Genomic DNA, 15805 nt, shown 5'->3' with positions numbered 1-15805 from the left:
GTCACTTATCTGAAATAGTATAGGTTCTCCTGCTTGAGTAGAGGGCTGGACTAGAAGACCTCCAAGGTCCCATCCCTATCCTATCCTATCCTATCCTATTCTATCCTATCCTATCCTATCCTATCCTATCCTATTCTTTCTACTTCTCTTCCTTCTCCTTCTCCGTCTTCTTTCCTTCCTCCTCCTCCTCCTCCTCCTCCCTCCCTCCTCATTCTATTCTATTCTATTCTGTTCTGTTCTGTTCTGTTCTGTTCTATTCTATTCTATTCTATTCTATTCTATTCTATTCTATTCTATTCTATTCTATTCTATTCTATTCTATTCTATTCTGCACTACTATTAATCGTTTCATAGTTCCCATCACCAATCTCTTTCCATTTATGACTGTATGACTATAACTTGTTGCTGCAATCCTTATGATTTATATTGATATATTGACCATCAATTGTGTTGTAAATGTTGTACCTTGATGAACGTATCTTTTCTTTTGTGTACACTGAGAGCATATGCACCAGGACAAGTTCCTTGTGTGTCCAATCACACTTGGCCAATAAAATTCTATTCTATTCTATTCTATTCTATTCTATTCTATTCTATTCTATTCTATTCTATTCTATTCTATTCTATTCTATTCTATTCTATTCTATTCTTTGTGGCAGCTCTTCAAATATTGAAACACTGCTATCATGTCACTCCTAGCTCTTCTTTTCACTAGACTAGCCATATCTGATTTCTGCAACCGTTGTTCATATGTTTTAGTCTCCAGGCCCTTATTTTATCTACATGCACAAGTCTTGTCTGGATTCTCACCTGTCTTCTTTTGTTAGAGCATCTTTCACATCACTGGATCCACTTAAATGCAAATGATCTGATTCTTTTTGAAGCCCTGTATATGGGTAAGCCATGTGCCTGTGAATCTTGTTGATCTCTACATTTGATTGTGGGAGGGGAAGCAGAAAGGGGAAAGAAGAGGGAGAAGGATCTCTGGTGGGTAAGAACGGAGAGCCAGCCAAGTTAGTTCTGAATTCTCTTACTTCAGGCCAATTGTGGTTACCAATGGCAAAATTTGGCCTAGAGAATGGGACATTAGAATGATTGAGTTTCAACCTGGTTAGCAAACTGAAGCATAGGGTCACTGATGATCTGTCTCTTAATGTCACAAGGACCTTAATCTCTCACAACCTTGGGCAAAAACATGATTGGCATTTTTCTTAGAGGTATCCTTGTTTCTTCAAGTGAGCCACGGTGGCGCAGTGATTAGAGTGCAGTCCTGCAGGTTACTTCTGCTGATCACCGGCTGCCAGCAGTTTGGCAGATCGAATCTCACCAGGCTCAAGGTTGACTCAGCCTTCCATTCTTCCGAGGTGGGTAAAATGAGGACCCAGATTGTTGGGGGCAAGCGGCTGACTCTATAAACTGTTTAGAGAGGGCTGTAAAACTCTATGAAGCGGTATATAAAGTATAAGTGCTGAGTCTATTGCTATGTAAAGCACAATGAAGTGGTATATAAAGCTAAGTACTAAGTGCTATTCCTATTGCAGGCTAACTCTGCCTACCACCAGCAGTTTGATCCTGATCGCTCAAGGTTGACTCAGCCTTCTGTCCTTCCGAAGTGGGTAAAATGAGGAGCCAGATTGTTGGGGGCAAGAGGCTGACTCTGTAAACTGTTTACAGAGGGCTCAAAGGCACTATGAAGCGGTATATTAGTCTAAGTGCTATTGCTATTGTTAAGTCTTTCCAATGTAACCTGATGTCTCCAGGAGCTTTGAAACTGACTTCAGTTCTTGAATGCTGGAGAACTATTAAAAAGATGTGGTGGAATGGATGAAAGCACCAGGCTAGAAATCACAAGACCATGAGTTCTAGTCCTGCATTAGACCCAAAGACAACTGAGTGACTTTGAACTCGTCCTTTTCTCTTGCTCTTAAGAAGAAGAGAACAAGGACAGGCAACTTCCCCCCCCAAAAATGTGGTCAAGGAAATTGTAGGGACTTGTCCAGGCAGTTGCCAAGAGTCAAGATGGACTCAAAAGATACTGTATTTTTCCATGTATAAAATGCTACTTTTTCTTAAAAATATTTACTAGAAAATGAAGGGGCATCTTATTCACAGGAGGCCGAGAGGAGAAGGCGTGGCCTATTTCATTCCTCCAGCTCTGCCGGATGAGCCTCTACCTTATATGCAGCTTTATCATTCTTCTCTATTGTAGTTTTTTCCTGTATCATATTGCCACTCTAGGTTTCATCTCTGTTGTTCCTGTGATGCATTTCCTGTCCTTGTATTACTCACGGTCTAATAAGATGGCTTCTGCACAGTGATGACTTGCAGTGTGCTTACTTACTCTACATGAAACACGGGGTGTCCTATACATGGGGGCGTCTTATCGATGGAAAAATATGGTATATCGTTGTATATTTGATTTGAAAATTCAGTGTCAGGCACAAAGAATGAGGACCATACGCTAAATTGTAGATCAGAATATTTATTGCTCATGCCTATACACAAGAAACTAGTCAATTAAAGTTCAACACTAAATTTGCACCAGGTTAAGGGGTCAACGGAATTCAGGAGGAGCTGGATTTGAATAGTTTGTGGCAACATAATGACTCTTGGCTGATAACTCCTTTGACTCCACCTCCAAGTTCTGCATGCTCTTCTCCTACATTCAATGGCAATTCCATTAAAACGGATGGAACATCAAAAATCTGTCGACTCAATGGGTCAAATCAAACACTGCTTTCCCAGCAATCCTTTCAGGATATATATATAGTGCCCACGTTCTACTCTATAACCAGCAGGGTGATCATTTTTGCTTGACTTCCTAGAAAGATATTGCTGAAGATCTCTGGTTTGTTCCACACCAGCACGCAAAGTTCATCTCTTTAAGTTTGCACTGGGCTGGTGGACTTTTGCTAATTAAATTTAATTAGAAAGCCTCCTGGGATTATTTTTTTTTTTAATATCCCTCACCGAGTGTAGCACGATACGATTCCCACCTCCTCCTGAAATGTTAATTAGATGAAGGACATGCTAGGGTTTGGAGGGAGAGGGAACTGCCTTGCAAACCTATAAAATAAACAGATTGATTTAATTTTAATCTGCTTTCATGGTGATGCATATTGATAACAGGTTTCCGTCTCCCAGGACTGGAGAAACCATAGACCGTAATAAGAATTTGAGGGTACATTATACAGTTTTAAATGGCTTATGTTTTGCCGGGCCACTCTCTTGCAAAATAATATCGAATCCTCTAGGAGAATCAGGGACTCAGTTGTTTTCCATTTTCGACTTACAATGAATAAAAGCCGATAAGACTATCTGAAGAAGAGTTTGGGAATCAAAATCAAGATAAGTCCACCCCAGGGCTGAGCTTCATTTGTTCATTTCCACCTCCTATTCTATGATAGACATCCTTTTGTGGTAGAAAACTGCAGCTTTTCCACATGCCAGGGTTGAATTTTTGACGATCTCTTGAGTTTCTTCTTCAAAGGCAAATGTTACCTCTTTTACCTTGATCCTTGATCGATCGAAAGGTTGGCAGTTCAGCGGTTCGAATCCCTAGAGCCGCGTAACGGGGTGAGCTCCGGTTACTTGTCAACCTAGCAGAAATAACACGAAATTTCTGTTGCTAAGCGAAACACTTCTAAAGTGAACGTTGCCCCGTTTTATGACTTTCCTTGTCACTGTTGTTAAGTGAATCCCTGCAATTGTCAAGTTAGTAACACCGTTGTTGAGCGAATCTGGCTTGCTCCGTTTACTTGGTTTGTCAGGAGGTCACAAAAGGGGATCATTTGATCCCAGGACACTTGCAACCATCATAAATACGAGTCTGTTGCCAAGCATCTGAATTTTGATCATGTGATCATGGGGAGACTGCAACGGTCAAAATTTTAATAAACAGTCATGTCACTTTTTTCAGTATAATGGTCACTGAACAAAGAGGGGATCAATTTATTCTCCAAAGCACCAGAGGGCAGGACAAGAAGCAACAGATGGAAATTAATCAAAGAAAGAAGCAACCTGGAATTAAGGAAAGACATAACAACAACAACAACAACAGAGTTGGAAGGGACCTTGGAGGCCTTCTAGTCCAACCCCCTGCTCAGGCAGGAAACCCTACACCATCTCAGACAGATGGTTATCCAACATTTTCTTAAACATTTCCAGTGTTGGAGCATTTACAACTTCTGGAGGCAAGTCGTTCCACTTATTAATTGTTCTAACTGTCAGGAAATTTCTCCTTAGTTCTAAGTTGCTTCTTTCCTTGATCAGCTTCCACCCATTGCTTCTTGTTCTACCTTCAGGTGCTTTGGAGAACAGCCCGACTCCCTCTTCTTTGTGGCAGCCCCTGAGATATTGGAACACTGCTATCATGTCTCCCCTAATCCTTCTTTTCATTAAACTAGACATACCCAGTTCCTGCAACCATTCTTCATATGTTTTAGCCTCCAATCCCCTAATCATCTTTGTTGCTCTTCTCTGCACTCTTTCTAGAGTCTCAACATCTTTTTTACATCATGGCGACCAAAACTGGATGCAATATTCCAAGTGTGGCCTTACCAAGGCATTATAAAGTGGTACTAACACTTCACGTGATCTTGATTCTATCCCTCTGTTTATGCAGCCCAGAACTGTGTTGGCTTTTTTAGCAGCTGAACACACTTCCTAACAGTGAGGTCAATTAACCAGTGGAACAGCTTGCAACCAGAAGTTGTGGATGCTTCATCACTGGAGGTTTTTAAGAAGATTCTAGACCAGTGATGGCGAACCTATGGCACGCGTGCCAGAGGTGGCATGCAGATCCCTCTCTGTGGGCACATGCGCTGTCGCCAGCTTCTCTTTTGGTTTTTAGCACACGCATGTGCGCTGGCCAGCTGATCTTCACACGTGCCAGAGCCCCAGAAACCAGAAGACCAGTAGACTGGTGCACATGCACATGCACGTGCCGAAAACCAAAAGAGTAGCTGGTGACAGCACACAGTTTTTTTCTGTGTATCACAGTATTTCCAAGCTGGCATATCCATGACAGTTTTATCTTTGCAACTAAAAATTAGCAACAAAAATCCACCTGTATAATTTTTTCCTCTGGTTTGTGGTTAAAAATGATCCACAAATATTTATTTAAAAATAAAAGCAAGTCTTTTTGCATCCCCTTGTTTGAAAATACATATGCAGACTTGGTAGCTCATCAAACCTAGCCTGGCATCCTAAACCAGGGTTATCCACTGGGTTTTATAAACTGTGTTATAAATCATGTGGAAATGAAGCCGGTGGACCTAATATTTGCGTTCTGATGTTTTTAGCAGAACCTGAGTCTTAAAATGTCAACATACTTACTGGCTCTCATGAATATCATGGTTTGTTTAATACAACTTGCAGAACCATGGTATATGGAACAACACAAAAAGCCAACTAAATTATGTTGTGGTGGAGGTTAGAAAACTGGCTTTTACATAGAGTCTGATTGTCTACCAGAATCATTGTCTTAAAGGTAAAGGTAAAGGTAAAGGTTCCCCTCACACATACGTGCTAGTCATTCCCGACTCTAGGGGACGGTGCTCATCTCCATTTCAAAGCTGAAGAGCCAGTGCTGTCCGAAGACGTCTCCGTGGTCATGTGGCCGGCATGACTCAACACCTAAGGCGCACGGAACGCTGTTCCCTTCCCACCAAAGGTGGTCCCTATTTTTTCTACTTGCATTTTTACTTGCTTTCAAAACTGCTACCCCGTTACACGGCAGCACTAGGGATTCAAATCACTGAGCTGCCGACCTTTTGATCGACAAGCTCAACGTCCTAGCCCCTGAGCCACTGCGTCCCTATATCATTGTCTTACAACATACAATTAGTAGGGTTGGAAAAGTCCTTAGTGGTCTTCTAGCCCAACCCCTTGCTCAAGCAGGAGACCCCATGCCATTCCAGACAAATGGTTGCCCAATCTCTTCTTGAATGCCTCCAGTGATGAAGCATCCACAACTTCTGGAGGCAAGTCGTTCCACTGGTTTATTTTTTCTCATTCTTTAGGAAATTTCTCCTTAGTTCTTGATTGGTTCCCTCCTTGATTAGTTTCCATCCATTGCTTCTTGTCCTACCTTGGAGAATAGGTTGACCCCCTCTTCATTGGGGCAGCCCCTCAAAAATTGGACCACTGCTATCATGTAACCCCTGGTCTTTCTTTTCATTAAACTAGACATACCCAATTCCTGCAACCGTTCTTCATATGTTTTAGCTTCCAGTCCAGCGGTGAAATCCATTTACCTTTGCTACCAGTTTGCGTGCGCTGCTTCTGCACATGTGCAGAGCCTGCTAGAGGGTCAAAAACGGAATGTAATGGTGTCCTGGTGGGTGGGCGGAGCCTCCCGCTGCTGGCGCTCCTGCTCCCGCCTAAGCCATAGAGATCCGGCTGGATTTCACGACTGCTTCAGTCCCCTAATTATATTTGTTGCTCTTCTCTGCACTTTTTCCAAAGTCTCAACATCTCTTTTGTATTGTGGTGATACAAAAGATGATACAAGAGGTTACGTAAGCCTCTCTGACTTCTCCAAAGCTGGAATTTGCAGACAAGGAACAAGCAAAAAGCTTTGGTGACATCGGCGCTCTGAATTAATTTAGATTCACTGAACCCATCTGGAGTGTCCAACCGATTTGGCCCAAACAAATTGATGGATTGATATGGTTCGCTAAATCAGTTTGAATCGGTCTGGATTGACCTCGAGCCAGTGTACTTGTTTTTTTTGCTTGATGGGCTTTCGCCAAATTAGGTCCGATGCTGTTTGACGGAGCAGGATCGGTGTTATTTGAATAGATTCGATTTATTACATTGCATTCCGTTGACTTTCTGAATCCGTTTGAAGGGGGGAGAATGGGAGGCCTTCGATTTGGGGAAAATGAAGTGGAGAAAACTTTAGCGTGTTCTTCAACCTATTTCCCCATGTCCTCCAGCTGCTTTGATCTTCTCGCTTGCTCCCTGCCGAAATAATTTTTCAAAGAAAGTCAAGTCAAATCGGGTTTTTTCTTTCTTTCAGAAAAAAAACAGGAGCCTCTGATGGTTAGAAAAGCAGGCAGGTGAAGTCAGCTGAGAACACAACTGGCCTTTAGTGATGTTTCTGCACTCTTTTTTGTCTTTGCCACCCAGCTGTTCCACTTTTCACAACACTTAAGTGACAATTTCACAGCCATTACCAGCCTGCAGTAATGATGGGCCGGGAGATTGCGTGTGGACCAGTTGTAAACTATGAAATACTGGGACAAAGCCACAGGCAGCGTTAAAAAACAAACATTGAGAATAAATAGCTTGCATTTTTTAAAGACACAGTCTGAAGCCTTCTTAGCACCCCAGTAAACGTGGTATTTAGTGGAAGAAGACGTGTTAATACAAAACCACAATTCTTGGTGGTTCAACTTCAGTTTTCCTAGCAGACACAGATTTAAGTTTTAGGATGAGTCCGGGTCTAGGAGATAAGTTTTGCCTCTGAGTTTGCTTTTCGGGATAATTCAACGGTTTTCCATGGTGTTTACTCCAGAAAAGAAGTTCAAAATATGATACTTATGCAGGTTACTTGACTTATATAATTACTTGAATTATATAATTGTTACCAACCTGCCTTCCACTGAGGGCCTGTATAGTGCACGAATCAAGAAGAGGGCCGTGAAAGTATTTACAGATCCCTCACATCCTGGACATAAACTGTTTCAACTCCTACCCTCAAAACGACGCTATAGAGCACTGCACACCAGAACAACTAGACACAAGAACAGTTTTTTCCCGAAGGCCATCATTCTGCTAAACAAATAATTCCCTCAACACTGTCAAACTATAACTGAATCTGCACTACTATTAATCTTCTCATAGTTCCCATCACCAATCTCTTTCCATTTATGACTGTATGACTGTAACTTTGTTGCTGGCAATCCTTATGATTTATATTGATATATTGACCATCAATTGTGTTGTAAATGTTGTACCTTGATGAACGTATCTTTTCTTTTCTGTACACTGAGAGCATATGCACCAAGACAAATTCCTTGTGTGTCCAATCACACTTGGCCAATAAAAATTCTATTCTATTCTATTCTATTTAGTGACCATTTGGAATTACAATGACACTGGAAAAAAAGGAGTCAGCAGGCTAGCTGTTTTGATTTGAACACGTGGGGTCCTCGGTGCTCTCTGAGCCTAATGAAGGAATCACCAAGAATCCTCCCATCAACACCCAACAGGGCAAGCCACTTGTTTATAAACAAAGAGCAAACCCCACTGCCTCCTAGTGTTGATGATGTTACCTAGTTGGGTTGTGAAATGTCTACAAGAAAACAGCTAAGCTTGGAGGAAGGAAGGAAGGAAGGAAGGAAGGAAGGAAGGAAGGAAGGAAGGAAGGAAGGAGAAAAAGAAAAAAGGAGAGGGGAGAAAAAGAAAAGGAGGGAATATAAATGGATGGGGAGGAAGGGAGGAAGGAAGGAAGGAGAAAAAGGAGGGAGGGAGAAATAGGGAAGGAAGGAACATAAATGGGTGGGGAGGGAGGGACAGAGGGAGGGAAGGAAGGAAGGAAGGAAGGAAGAAGGAAGGGAGGGAGGAAGATAAATAGATTGGGAGGGAGGGAGGGAGGGAGGGAGGAATAACTGATGATGTTATCTAGTTTGGTAATGAAATGTTTATAAGAAAAGTTCAGAGAGCACCAAGGACCTCACAGTACTTCTACTCCACCGCCGCCTCCTCCTCCTCCTTAAACCACACTTCCTTGTAGCACTGATGATATTACCTGGTTTGATAATGAAATGTCTGCAAGGAAACCACCAAGCTCAGAGAGCACCAAGGAACCCACACGGTCCCCATGGCTAGTTGTTATAACCTGCAGGCTATACCGCCTCTCCAGAATCCCTTGCCACAAGGGACAGGATTTCACAAGGACAGGATTTCACATTGTATTCTTTTAGTAAGCAAGTGTGCATCAACTCAAACCTTTGAGCATTTCCCCCAGTTCTGGTCCTCCTCTGGGGAAAAAACATTTGGAGATCCTACCTCTTTTGTCAGACAGATAGATAACGAGTGTCAACGGTGGTGGGGAATGCAGACAAATATCTTTGATAGCCTCTTTGGTGTATCTCCTACCTTCCACTTTTCTGCGTCAGGCAGAGAAATAAACCCTTCATTCAAGGGAGGTTTTAAGCCCCAGTGAACGGTGTAAAAGGCCCTGCACAGGTAATCTGGCTTGTATTATATTCTCCTTTTTTCCCCCCATATCCCCAGTTGTCTGTCTTGAGAGATGGTGCGTTTTTGAAGGACCAGTAATGAGGAGCACAATCAAACTATTCTCCAAAGCACCTGAGGGCAGGACAAGAAGCAATGGGTGGAAAGTAATCAAGGAGAGAAGCAACCTGGAACTAAGGAGGAATTTCCTGACAGTTAGAACAATTAATCATTTTATTTTATTCTAATCAGTGGAATGGCTTGCCTCTAGAAGTTGTGGGTGCTCCAACACTGGAGGTTTTTAAAGTAGATATTGGGCAACCTTTTTGTCTAAAAAGGTATAGGGTTTCCTGCCTAAGCAGAGGGTTGGACTAGAAGACCTCCAAGGTCCCTTCTTTTCTGTTATTCTACAATGAAAGATTTGATGCAGCAATTGGAAAGAAAAGCCATTTCCTGTCGCATTGTTAATATAATCTCTTCTTTCTCCCAGGGTAAAAGTGAAGAGAGGGGTGAAAATTTTCAGCATCCGAGCCACCAACCCATACATTTGGGAAGTCCAAAAAAGCATGGATTATTTTGGGAAGAATTCCCCGGCGGTGATATTTTGCCAGAGAAAAACAGTCGGAAAAAGGTAGGCCTTGATTTTGATCTCAGAGGATTCCTTCTGAACCATTTTCAGATCATAGCTGAGATCGTCTACATACAGTAGTGGCTAAAATTGTGTCAACTTTTTGGGAAAAGTGTATTTTCTAAATCTAGCTAATAACACCACTTTTTTGGGGGGAGTAGTACATGGTGGCTCAGGGGCTAGGATGTTGAGCTTATTGATCAAAAGGTCGGCAGCTCAGCGGTTCGAATCCCTAGTGCTGCCATGTAACGGGGTGAGCTTCCATTACTTGTCCCAGCTTCTGCCAACCTAGCAGTTTCGAAAGCACGTAAAAATGCAAGTGGAAAAAATAGGGACCACGTTTGGTGGGAAGGTAACAGCGTTCCGTGCGCCTTTGGCGTTGAGTCATGCCAGCCACATGACCACGGAGACGTCTTCGGACAGCGCTGGCTCTTCGGCTTTGAAACGGAGATGAGCAGCACCCCCTAGAGTCGGCAATGACTAGCACATATGTGCGAGGGGAACCTTTACCTTTACTAGTACTATAAAATTATATATCAATGGAAAGATAATTTAATCAAGAATGTAATGCAATAACTTTTATGAAGGCTTTGCTATTAGAATGGCAGTTACAGTATAAAGAAGAAAAATGAAACATGTACAAAAAATTAGATATACAAAATTCGCCCTGTCAGTTAATCCTAAATTGGGTATCCTTTAGCATGAATAACGGCCTTACAACGTCTTCCCATTGAATGAACCGAGCCTTTTAGTTCTGCAGCTGTTATAATGTGAAACCAAGATTAAAGGATTGCTTCTATTAACTGGGTTTTATTGCTGGGTCGCTTCTGACTTAACAAGTTTCTTTAGTCGACTCAATAGATTTTCAATTGGGTGAAGGTCTGGGCTATTCCACAGGCCGGTCCAGCAGTGGAATAGGATTATCTTGAAACTCCCCCCAAAAAACTACGCCGCCTTCGACATGACCTGAGTTTAACTCATAGAATCATCTATTACAATGTCCTTCCTGTCGAAGACTACTTCAACTTCAATTGCAACAATAAACAAGCTCTGTAAACCTCTTAGCGTGGTCTGCAAAGCACTGTGAAGCGGCTTATAAGTCTAAGTATTATTGCTATTTTCAAGGAGATGGGCTCCAAACCCACAAAGGGGGTTATCTCCTTCTGCAGCCCACCTGAACTCTTGGTGAAAATCCAACTGCCCCCTTGCTATCTGTGGTTCCATTATCTGCATTTTCACCCAAGGTCATATGCTTGACGGATTGGTGGTTTGGAGATCTCTTATCCATTTCCAAAAGGGCAGATGGGCTTTGGTATGTAGGTGAACTACTCATAGTTGTGTGATCATCAAATATCAGTGTCCATGATGGGTTGGCTGGATCAAAACGCTAATGAAAAGGTGGGGGCCTCCAGTAGAAGACTTCTATTTTGAGTCAATCCCATACTTGACTATCAAGTCCACTCCCGTTTGGTCCATTAGCTGCCCAGAATGCCTGCTTGGGTATTAAATATCCTTAGTCATGGAGAGTGATAGGCCACTCAGAAGCTTCCTCATGTGCACATTGGACTCTCTGACCAGAATTTAGAGATTTATGTGCATAATGGTTCAACTTGGGTGATGAAATATCAGAGGGAAGCTGTTTGGCAGTCGGGAAAAGAGTGATTTATAACTAGCCACACAGGTTTCAGGTCAAATTGTCTCCAGCAGAGGTGGGTTTCCAATATTCTTACCAGCGGTTCACCATGCATGCGCCTTCCGCGCATGTGCCCAGCTTTCCACCTTCCTAGCTTGATTTTTTATCTTTAGATTTTAATTGAATTCGATGGGTCTTTTAAATTTTATAATTTTATAGGGGTGTAAGTTATTTTAATATTTGGGCTAATTTAATCAGTTTTTTAAGGGTTGTTTTAATTAGTGTGTATACTTGTATTTTACCTGCCTGTTCACCGCCCTGAGTCCTTCGGGAGAAGGGCGATATACAAATTAAAATATTATTATTATTATTATTATTATTATTATTATTATTATTATTATTATTATTATTATTATTATTATTATTATTCCATGCATGCGTTTTGCTCACTCGTGTGCCTTCCGCACATGCACCTGGCCTCAAAAACATGCTGCTATCAGTTCGCCCAAACCAGTATGAACCAGCTGAATAGCACCTCTGGTCCTCCTTTGTTCTCTGGTCTCCAGAGAGCAAATCCCACCTCCTCTACCACTGATGACATTACTCAGTTGGGTAGTGAAACATTTACAAGGAAACAGACAAGACCAGAGAATAACAAGGACCCCACAATCATCCTCCACTCCGTAAACCTCACTTCCTTCTAGCACTGATGATGTTACGTAGTTTGGTAATGAAATGTTTACAAGAAAACCACCAAGCTCAGAGAACACTCTCACAGTTCTTCTCCTTTTCCTCCTCCTCCTCTCTGCAAAACCCACTCCCTTCTAGCTGTGATGATGTTTCCTAGTTGGATAATGAGACGTCTACAAGAAAACAACTACATTCAGAAAACTGCAAGGACCCCACAATCTACCTCCCCTCCATAAACTCCCCTCCCTACTAGCCCTGATGATCAGTGGTGGTATTCAGCCAGTTCGGACCGGTTCGGACGAACTGGTAGTGGCGACCTGCACTATGCCATCCTATTTAGCCATATTTTCTAAGCTGTGTGCATGCATGCAAGCCGCACGCATGAGCAAAGCACGTGCGTGGAAGGCCACATGCACGTGCGAAAGGCACACTTGCAGTCACATTTGCGCTGAGTGGTGAACCAGTGATAAAATTACGTGAAACCCACCTCCGCTGCTGATGTTACTCAGTCAGGTAATGAAATGTCTGCGAAGAAACAGCCAAGCTCAGAGAGCACCAAGGACCCCACAGCCCCCAAACTAACTCACCCCTTTTCTGAGAGGTACCCATTGCTAGTTGTTACAACCTGTAGGCCATATGCATCTCTCCGGAATCTCTTGCCACAAATTATACTGCAAGAAACAAGGAAAGAATTTCATGTAGTATTCTTTCCCCCCCCCCACCTAATGTTTTGATTCCCAGCAACTTGTGCTGGACTTCAGCTCCCAGAATTCCCCAGCCAGCAACTTTTAAGTTATGTGGACTTCAACTCCCAGAATACCCCAGCCAGCAAGCTATCTGGGGAACTCCGCACATCTTAAAATTGCTGGGCTCAAGAAATGCTGAGCTAAAGAGAACAGGGGGGAAAGGAAGAAGTGTGTGTTTTGTGTGTGTGTGTGTGTGCATGTGCACACACCTATGGGGGGGAGGGAAGATGCTTTGAATTTTGTCCAACTCCCTTGTACCGTCTCTTCAAATTAAGAGCTTTAAAAGATGAATGCCTGGCTAATTGCAATCCTTGGTTTGTAGCTTGAACTCTCCAGGAGGAATTAAAAATGCTTCCTCGTCAATCTTGTTAGTGAATTTTCAAGCCATGTTTCGAGATGTAGATTTATAGCTCCTCTGCTTTGTTCCTCCTCCCACCTTCGCGATGTGAAACTCATCTCTTGAAGCAGTCAGCATTTCGGAAGCTGGCTTATTCCGTTAGGACACCATGGTAGAGAGCTCATCTCCGATTTTCCCCTTTTCTGGAATGAAGCCATCCCTGCGGATTTTCCTCCGTGAGTTGTCCGATTCTAAGGGAAGTTGCTCATCTCCGTTTCAAGGCCATTGAGCCAGTGCCATCCGAAGACATTTCCGCAATCATGCAGCCAGCACAACGTCACAGAGCACCAAGGACCCCACAATCATCCTCCACTCCGTAAACCTCACTTCCTTCTAGCACTGATGATGTTACGTAGTTTGGTAATGAAATGTCTAAGAAACAGCCAAGCTCAGAGAACACTCTCACAGTTCTTCTCCTTTCCTCCTCCTCTCTGCAAAACCCACTCCTTCTAGCACTGATGGAGTTACCTAGTTGGGTCATGAAACGTCTGCAAGAAAACAACCAAGCTCAGAGAACACTCTCACAGTTCTTCTCCTTTCCTCCTCCTCTCTGCAAAACCCACTCCCTTCTAGCTGTGATGATGTTTCCTAGTTGGATAATGAGACGTCTACAAGAAAACCACCAAGCTCAGAGAACACTCTCACAGTTCTTCTCCTTTCCTCCTCCTCCTCCTCTCTGCAAAACCCACTCCTTCTAGCTGTGATGATGTTTCCTAGTTGGATAATGAGACGTCTACAAGAAAACCACCAAGCTCAGAGAGCACCAAGGACCCCACAATCATCCTCCACTCCGTAAACCTCACTTCCTTCTAGCACTGATGGAGTTACCTAGTTGGGTCATGAAACGTCTGCAAGAAAACAACTACATTCAGAAAACTGCAAGGACCCCACAATCATCCTCCACTCCGTAAACCTCACTTCCTTCTAGCACTGATGGAGTTACCTAGTTGGGTCATGAAACGTCTGCAAGAAAACAACCAAGCTCAGAGAGCACCAAGGACCCCACAATCATCCTCCACTCCGTAAACCTCACTTCCTTCTAGCACTGATGGAGTTACCTAGTTGGGTCATGAAACGTCTGCAAGAAAACAACCAAGCTCAGAGAACACTCTCACAGTTCTTCTCCTTTCCTCCTCCTCTCTGCAAAACCCACTCCTTCTAGCTGTGATGATGTTTCCTAGTTGGATAATGAGACGTCTACAAGAAAACCACCAAGCTCAGAGAGCACCAAGGACCCCACAATCATCCTCCACTCCGTAAACCTCACTTCCTTCTAGCACTGATGATGTTACGTAGTTTGGTAATGAAATGTCTAAGAAACAGCCAAGCTCAGAGAGCACCAAGGACCCCACAATCATCCTCCACTCCGTAAACCTCACTTCCTTCTAGCACTGATGGAGTTACCTAGTTGGGTCATGAAACGTCTGCAAGAAAACAACCAAGCTCAGAGAGCAAATCCCACCCCCTCTACCACAGATGACATTACTCAGTTGGGTAGTGAAACATTTACAAGGAAACAGACAAGACCAGAGAATAACAAGGACCCCACAATCATCCTCCACTCCGTAAACCTCACTTCCTTCTAGCACTGATGATGTTACGTAGTTTGGTAATGAAATGTTTACAAGAAAACCACCAAGCTCAGAGAGCAAATCCCACCTCCTCTACCACTGATGACATTACTCAGTTGGGTAGTGAAACATTTACAAGGAAACAGACAAGATCAGAGAATAACAAGGACCCCACAGCCCCCAAACTAACTCACCCCTTTTCCGAGAGGTACCCATTGCTAGTTGTTACAACCCAGAAAACTTCCAGATCCTTCCCCTCACTTTCAGTGTTGTGAGTCTGTGATCCAAAGAGGAAAGTATAGATTCCTGGAATCGGTTTTCTTTGAAGAATAGCTGTATTTTTACAGTTTCAACATCAACAAATCAATGTTGGGAATTAGTTGGCTTTATGGTTGCAACCTTGGCATCCCTTCCTTCTAATTCTGCCTACCTCTATCTTACACATAGATTAACAGAGTTGAAGGGGATCTTGTAGGTCATCTGGCCCACCCTCCTGCCAAAGCAGGAGACCCTACATCATTTCTGAAAAATGGCAGTTCAATCTCTTCTTGAAAGCCTCCAGTAATGAAGCTCCTGCAACTTCTGGAGTTCCATTAGTTGATTGTTCTCACTGTCAGAAAATTCCTCCTTATTTCCAGGTTGAATCTCTCCTTAATCAGTTTTTAAGGGTTGTTTTAATTAGTGTGTATACTTGTATTTTACCTGCCTGTTCACCGCCCTGAGTCCTTGGGAGAAGGCGATATACAAATTAAAATATTATTATTATTATTATTATTATTATTATTATTATTATTATTATTATTATTATTATTATTATTATTATTATTATTCCATGCATGCGCTTTGCTCACTCGTGTGCCTTCCGCACATGCACCCGGCCTCAAAAACATGCTGCTATCAGTTCGCCCAAACCAGTATGAACCGGCTGAATAGCACCTCTGGTCCTCCTTTGTT

At 42.8% G+C, this 15805-nt stretch overlaps 1 protein-coding gene across 1 annotated transcript in view; it reads left to right on the top strand.

Annotated features, from left to right (window-relative positions):
- LOC131185825 (transmembrane protein 132D-like) overlaps positions 1-15805 on the top strand; it is a 318182-nt gene that overhangs the window by 94528 nt on the left and 207849 nt on the right. Inside the window, exon 3 of the mRNA XM_058158722.1 lies at positions 9677-9817. Within this exon, the coding sequence (XP_058014705.1) occupies positions 9677-9817 (141 nt within the window). The remainder of the gene's footprint in view (positions 1-9676; positions 9818-15805) is intronic.

This window comes from Ahaetulla prasina, chromosome 15 (genome assembly GCF_028640845.1).
Source record: "Ahaetulla prasina isolate Xishuangbanna chromosome 15, ASM2864084v1, whole genome shotgun sequence".
Lineage (NCBI taxonomy): Eukaryota > Metazoa > Chordata > Lepidosauria > Squamata > Colubridae > Ahaetulla > Ahaetulla prasina.
This window is presented reverse-complemented; position numbering and strand designations above follow the sequence as displayed.